This window comes from Diprion similis, chromosome 7 (assembly GCF_021155765.1).
Source record: "Diprion similis isolate iyDipSimi1 chromosome 7, iyDipSimi1.1, whole genome shotgun sequence".
NCBI classification, from domain to species: Eukaryota; Metazoa; Arthropoda; class Insecta; order Hymenoptera; family Diprionidae; genus Diprion; species Diprion similis.
Genome location: NC_060111.1, coordinates 5,726,923 through 5,734,875, shown reverse-complemented (window position 1 = coordinate 5,734,875; position 7,953 = coordinate 5,726,923). Strand labels below are relative to the sequence as shown.

The window sequence follows — 7,953 nt, the reverse complement described above, 5'->3', positions numbered from 1 at the left end:
CCGCATACCTGTGTATACATATCTTTCATCGCTTGTTCTTCACTCTACGTTCCACACACACTCTCGCATCGACCAACCCACTTGCTCCTGTACTCGTCACTCACTCACCCACTCACTCGCTTACTCACATCTCCTTTTCACGCACACTGAAAACCAAGCTGTATTATTATTATTATTACTATTATTATTGTTATTGTTATTATTATTAATATATTAATATTATTAATATTATTAATATTATTATTATTCAATATTATTTTTTGTTATCTCTTAACATTATACTTTTTGTCCAATGTATTTATATATTTTTCATATAAATTCCAGTGTCCAACTGAAAAGTAGGTATGACATATTTACTGCCCCCTATAATCGTAATATTATATATTTATTTATATATATATATACGTGTGTATATATACATATATGTATATATATATATATATGTATACACAAACACACACACACACACACATATATATATAGATGCATATGTATGAACACTGTGCATGTGTATATAGATATATATACATACAAACAAACGCACGCACACACACACATATATATAGATGCAGTGTTCACACAGTGTCAAAGTACGACTTTCAGGCTGCACATGACTGAACGCCTTACTTATTCAACTGGAATAGTTTAATTGAATTCACTTATACATATATTTGAAAAAAAAAGAAGAAAAAAACAAAGAAAGAAAAAAAAAACAATGTATAGAATTTATATTTCGTGCTAGTATTCTCTGGGCTAAGGGCAAAGGTTGTACACAACACGCCCCCACAAAAATGAGGTGATAATAATTATTATTTTATACATACGCGTTATTACGTATCATTATTTTACGGCGACGGATACAATTATTATTACCAACAGAGATTACTTGCAGCGGGCAGCGCGCCGGCCAGCATTAGCGAGCGCAGGCAGTGAGCAGTTCATACGTACGTACACAGACTGTAAAAGGTGGATACATGCGAGCGAGGTACATGACTCTGACTAGAGGTATTATCGTATCATCATTAGCAGTGCCATGTCTCTTGCCGCGCAATAGATAACGCCGCGCCAACGTGTAACGACCCCACGTTCTATTTCGTTTCTTTGTTTTTGTTTTGTTTGTGTTTGTTTTTGTCAGTTTTTTTTTTTTTTTTTTTTCACGAGACATTTTGTTTGTTATTCTCACCTTTTTAAACTCCGTTTTTCATTTTCGCTTCAAATGGTACAACCCGAGTTTTATTAGTAATTTTTATAACGTTCGTTCCATGTCTCTCGGAGCGTATTAATATTATCATTATCATTAATATTAATATTATTATTATTATTATTCATATTATTATATTCATTATTATAATGTAGGTATGTAGAATTTGTGCGCCTCTTAGGGCAGGCCCCTACTTTATCCGAGCTCCAGCAACGGAGGAGAGAGCGGCAGGAATTATGCGACAGGATGAAAATTCCCCGTAATCCTTATCCCCTTATCCTATCCGCCTTCACCTCCGAATTATCTAAACTCACATCAAAACAGATGCAGTTTCTTAGTATTTTCTTGACTTTTAATGTTATATATGGTAATTTAATTTTTCTTTCTTTCTCTCTCTTCTCTCAATGTAAAGGGAAAAGTTTCTTCTTACTTCTCTTTCTTTTTGGTATCTTTTGCTATTCTATATTTTATTTTCTTTGCGTATAATATACATGTACATGGATATAGGTATACATGACTGTATACATACATCCACTCACATATATGTTATAATATTTGTATGACGATTATTAAATTTGATTCACATGAAGAACTACCTCTTACCCATTTCTTGCGTAGATTAGAATATATAAACAAACAAAAGAATAGACACGAAAACAAAAACAAAACAAAAAAAAAACAAAAAAAAAACACTTTGGTTTTTTGCATCTAACAAAGGTCTTGCAATAAAAACACCACACTAATAAATGGCACTAGAATTGCTCTCACTTGGATCACCGACTATATTCGTGATAGTAAAAACTTGTCCCGTTTTACTGCAAACATATTTGCATTGCTGAGCATTTCATTGGATGCTTGGCAAATTGTTATAAAAGTTACGGGACAAAATTCCGACAAACTAGCACAGACAACTGCAGTACCGCCACCATATGCTTGTCATTTGCGGTATATCCGTGTTTAATTATATTTACTTTTATATATATATATATTTTTAATATTTTTTTTCCAAGTTTTCCATATTTTTTCCTTTTTTCATTCCTTCTTTTATCCATCCTTTCTCTCCTTTTCCTTTTCCTTATTGTTTTTCCTATAGTTTTATATATTAATATAAAAATGAGGCGATGTCACAGTCAGCCGGGCTTGATCAACTAAACTAAGCTATAAAAAGGTAACAAATTCAGCGAAGAGTATGAAATTAAAATCAGTTTGTTGGGTTTTGACAGTGAAAAAGTTAGGAAAGAACGTATACAACGTTCTCAGATTTAGGTCCTTGTTTTGTTTGTTTGTTTGTTTATTTGTCGCTGGATTCCCCCCCATGCATTATTTTCTACCTAAGGTTGGTACACTTCTAACGAAGCAGCGATGTGCCGATGACACCACAAACGAGTTTTTCGTTTTCGTATGAAATTTTTTTTTTATCTCTTGTAGATACTTTGTTTTCTTCCATCTTGTTTGTTGTCACTCGCTCAACAAAGTCCATATTTGTGTCCATGATCTCATACGGGGTCGACAAAAGCAGCTTTTTTCCAGCCTGTTCATCGGAGGTATTTCACTTACACCAGATTGTATTCCTTCAAGTTGGACTGAAGAATCGTGTCCTTCACCGCCGCAAACACAAATCTGATGTTTTCCGTGTCTGTAATGGGGGGAAATAAAAACAACATTAAAAAAGTTTAAAGAGCAGTTTATATACCTTACCATTATATCTTTCTTAAGAGAAAATTGGTCTCAAAATCAACCAATCTTTAAAAAAAAAGTTGTTTTTTTTATACGAGGTGGAATTAAACCAAATAGACAAACTGTACTCCACTTTTATTAAATTCTTGTTATTACTGTCTTAATCTACCTTTGAAAAAAAATATTCTTTTATCGAAAAACAGACCCTACATTATTTTATACTGAACTGATATTCGCATATCATATTTCTAGCACACTTCAAAACTATCCGAAAGTACTATCGGTAATAGATATCATCATTGATTCACTCAACAATAACACTGTAAGCGAGCAAGTTATTTGAGGAAATAATCGTCATGCAATTAATTGATATAACATACACGTAATGAACCGAAAGACACAACAGATACTCAGTGCATCGCAACAAGCTTTATGGCTGCAGATTAATTGTGTTTAATGATGGATGCGAGATGAGCAATGTTTTATAGATATGCGATTAGCTCTGCAACTTTCGCTGTGACTATCGGTGATTAAGAATCAAACTTTAGATATAAAATTAATTCTTCACTTTCAATATTTTTATCACATACTCATTTGCTTTTATTTATGTTTTTTATTAGACTGAATTCATTCAGGACTATAAGAATAAACAGTCAGTGCAAATAAAAATAACGATATATTTAATAATGTTATTGGAGTTACTGTTATGTCTATAGGTATATCAAATAAAACTTACCATATAATTATTTGAAGCATGCAATATTGAAAGACATATTTCATACTCGTGCAATTTTAGTGTAAGACAGTTTTATGGCCAAGCGTTTGTTGATGATCATTTAATCGCATCGCATATATTCGAGAAGTGTTAATGTAACTATGAGAAATGAGTGCTGAATATGGAGGTGAATTTTATTAGAATGATAAGCTATTCATTTTATTTGTATGTAACCATACATTATAAATGCATTTTTCAATTTTTCCAACACAAGGATGCGTTCAAATTATCTGTAGAAATTCAAGGTTCAAAGAAGTGAGATGTATATTTTCATATTTGTCATAATGTGAATATATTTTTGTGAATAGCATTGTACTCGATTCACCTTGAAAAAATAAGTTTTGTTTTTTACTCGTGAATTTTTGGTTCAATTTCGAATTTCTTTCACATAAAGTTACAAGCTAAAACTCTAAACATTTAATTTCAAATATCATTCCAGGCAATGTACTGTGCAATCTTTCTTGACATTTGAATACATATATTGTAATTACGTATATGCGTGTATAGTGAAAACGAAAAAAGTTTTAATCTCCTATCGCTGTGCTAAATGTCGAAATTTAACGAAACAAGAAAATTTTTCATTCTTCCAAATCCACCTAATCACGCTTTGATTCTTCGGTTATATATTTTCCAAACGAAATCCAAACGAAATTTAAAACAGCAAAAAAATAATCGTTGACATAAGAAAGTACTTTGATTCGTCGTAATCTCTAATAATATGCTAGAGCATCATTCGTTTTAAAATTTTATCATATTACTAAAGGAACGGAGCTAACATTCATGATTAATAATAATATCCTAACACAATATTTTATTAAAGACTATGAAATTAATAATAGTCACAATTGCAAGCGACAGCCCTAAAATTTTAATTTGACAAAACGTTGTTGAATTTGCAAAGCTTGTGGCTTGTGTAAACAGTTGAAAAAACGAATTACGACGATCGATTTACGCAAGATTAAACTCCTTCAGAGCACTTTGCATTATCGTATCCTTCACGGCGCAAAAGACAAGCTTGATGTTCTCTGTATCTGTTCACCAGGCCCGTGTATGCAGCATGCAACACAATACACATACAGAAACACGTTAGTAGGAAATTATCAAAATTAAACAAGTATTTCAATTGAAACAAAAAAATGGCAGAAAATACTACTCTTATGGAAATACTTTTTTTCTGATCGGACAGTTTAACGTAGTTAAACAAGACACATATAACTATATAATATAATACGAAAGCACGATTAAAGAGGAAATAAGAATACATTAAATAGGCATGCGGCGTAAATGGTCAAGCAGGAATTGGCGGAGCGGGTGTAACTTACCTGTTGCGCATGTGAAATGGGAATAAATAATCTTCTCCGCATCAGGATTAAGGTCAACAAACATCCTGAGAATGAATTCTCTAGCTGATGTAGCCTCTTTTTGTGGGCCTGTGGATAATAGGAAGCGTTCGGAGTGGCATTACTACAGGTCAGAGTTACTGGGGATATGCAGCTTTCTGTAATCACCTTTTTTTTTTTTTTTTCTTTATACCAAAGACTTAGAGGTTTGAGCTGCTAATTTAATTATCTGATAATTTAATTGTCATTTTTTTCGTTTTCTACGTCGATGGAAAATAAGGCAGACAAAAATGAACAAATTGTACAACGGCGGTATAATTGAAGAATCTAACAACACAGCAATATTTCAGTAAGTGATAAATACGTCAAATTGATATTGTGCATTGTACATATTTCGATGCGCAAGAACTTGTTAAGTAAATCCAATATAATAGGGAAGGACAACTTATCGAATTAACGTTTATAGAGGTCAGCGAAGCCTTCCAACTGACCTGTAAGTAGCTTGCTTGATTACGCAATAGTTGGAAACCATTCGGTTCTATGATTTGTAATATTATTTGACAAGTTATACAAGTCGATTCAATTTTTCCCTAAGGTAAAAAAGACATGAGGTATGAATATTCACCTGTAAAAATGTCTTGTATAATATTTATATACAGTCGGGCTCTTGTTAATGGAATAAATAAAAATTCGTCGAAATTTTTATAATCATCGCATATAGTGAAAAACTTTAGCTGCACGTACACATGATATCGGTAACATACTTCGCTGCCTGACACTATACACATCGAAACTTGTGTAACATGAATTTCAGTGGCAAATAAAACATATCAATGTTAGTATTCAAAACACTATGTTTCAAAGAAGGAAGTTTTTTTAACAACGTGTTACGAAATATATATATAATATATATATACACACATTCAAGTCAGCTTCACCTAAATTAAAAAATTCCCCAGCTGATTTGTGTTATTCAAATATCTCCTAGATAAAAAAATTGAAGTGATGGATTGAAAAATAAAAAAAAATGTTATGTAACAACACGAGATTACAGGGTCGCTCTTTCACCTAAGGATTTTGCACTAAGGGTCAATTTTCAATTACGATACCACAACTGGAGCATCAGGAAAGTTTGTCAGATTCCACAATATTTATTGCTATATTCGTTGTACGAAGAACTGTAAAATAAAAATTTGAAAATGTTTCTTCTAAGCATCTCGAAAACAAAAATTTTGAAAATTAAATTGCTCAAAAGGATTCAAATTATGAGTTTTTACTTTATCGATGTGTTACTGTTTTTCTTCTTTATAGATTATTGGCCAAAAAATTACCGACAAAATCAGATTCTTTAATAAAGAAAAATACTTGAGCATCATATTTCAATTCTATTTAAAAAGTTACTTCTTACCAGGCCTGAAAATACTTATGATTATCAAAATTTGGCAGCAATAATTTATCGACGAAGAAACTTATCGACGTTTAGAAGTTTGAGAATTGTATGTATCGAAAAGCATCTCTTGAAACAGCGAAGTAAGCAATACATTGGGATTCTCGACGTGATTTCTATTTGGTTTTACTATTATTGCAGATAAAAATGAGAATGATAAGAAGAAATTATCATTGTCATTATAGTAAGAGGTAAGAGGATTTTTTTCTTCAAATATTTTTACCAACTATCAAGATTGCTAGCAGCACAAAAGGGTTGCAAAGATCAGACCAGCTCTCACTGAGCGAGGAGAGTTTAGAAACAGACCTGTTGCTGCAGTGAAGTGAGAGTAGCACATGCGGTCAGGGTCTGGATTAGAACTGAGGTACACCTTTAAGATGAATTCCCTGGCCGGTACGTGATCCATTTTAGGCCCTATCCCACAAAACTTATTCTTTTAACACAACGAAACAATTTTTCTCTTTCCATGTTAACGTTACACGACTAAGCTACCCAAGTTTATGAATGATTATATTTAACTACATAGATCAATGCCCAACTGAGTCTACGAAGGTGAGAAAAAATTTTCCTTTCCTCAACATTCACCTTATCTTGCGAACAAAGATTAAAATGACCAGAAATATTAGCTCTAAATATGTTTGTCGCTAATTTTTAGTGAAAAATCGTTTCATTGATTCAAAGACACGAGCTATTGAATAAAGTTGTAGAAAACGATCATGACTGCAGACTATCAGAACGTGGTCTAGATTGAAAAATTGAATTTATACCAGTAGGCGTAATTGAAATTAAGTAGTATGGCTGAAGCCTAATTATTATGCGATTGAAGATACGCAAACGCTATATTTGTTTCTGAAAGAAATCTATTTAGTTGACCAGAGGTTTCTTTTTGTTTAATCGTCTCCAATTAAAGGAATATTCAGGGATCAATAATTGCGCTCACCTTCGTATTCTGGAAAGTAGTCGACGAGATGAGAGTACAAAATCTTCTCCTCAAGAAGATCTTTTTTGTTTAGGAACAGAATAACAGAGGAGTGTTGAAACCACGGATATGTTATGATCGTTTTGAACAACGCCTTGCTCTCCTCCATGCGATTCTGTAAATAAAAGTACATATTATGACTGATTACTGGTTGCAAAAACAATATTACTCGTCAACCAATCTTTCAGACTAATACTTTCTCCGGATTTCAATTTACGTAGATTCAAACGTAGTCTGTAAATTCTTTAATTTTGTGAAAAGTTAATGCCACAAAGTTGCATGTGTGTAGTTAACTTAATTGGTACATAAAAATTAGATTAAACTTATATCAAGTTACTCACCTCGTTTTCAGATTCAAATAAAATTTGATCATATTCACTTAGAGCTACTAAAAATATAATGGAAGTGACGTTTTCGAAACAATGAATCCATTTTCTTCTTTCAGATCTCTGTCCCCCGACGTCTACCATCCTGCAGACAAACGTTCACAATTTCAACTTAGTAATGTATTTCAACTTGGTATTGAGAAAAAAG

The 7,953-nt window shown here is 32.4% G+C and overlaps 1 protein-coding gene across 6 annotated transcripts in view; it reads right to left on the bottom strand.

Annotated features, from left to right (window-relative positions):
* Nucleotides 1-1,100: 1,100 nt before the first annotated feature.
* LOC124407847 (guanine nucleotide-binding protein G(q) subunit alpha) overlaps nt 1,101-7,953 on the bottom strand; it is a 29,229-nt gene continuing 22,376 nt past the window's right edge. For 3 of the 6 annotated variants that reach the window (XM_046884377.1, XM_046884376.1, XM_046884373.1), the window contains 4 exons: nt 7,761-7,890; nt 7,381-7,534; nt 4,976-5,083; nt 1,101-2,837 (listed from right to left, as the gene is read on the bottom strand). In XM_046884377.1, the coding sequence (XP_046740333.1) occupies nt 2,755-2,837; nt 4,976-5,083; nt 7,381-7,534; nt 7,761-7,890 (475 nt within the window). In that variant the 3' untranslated portion in view covers nt 1,101-2,754. Of the gene's footprint in view, nt 2,838-4,119; nt 4,685-4,975; nt 5,084-6,746; nt 6,855-7,380; nt 7,535-7,760; nt 7,891-7,953 lie in introns of those variants that run through there. The other 3 variants (XM_046884378.1, XM_046884374.1, XM_046884372.1) reach the window with 3 other exon arrangements.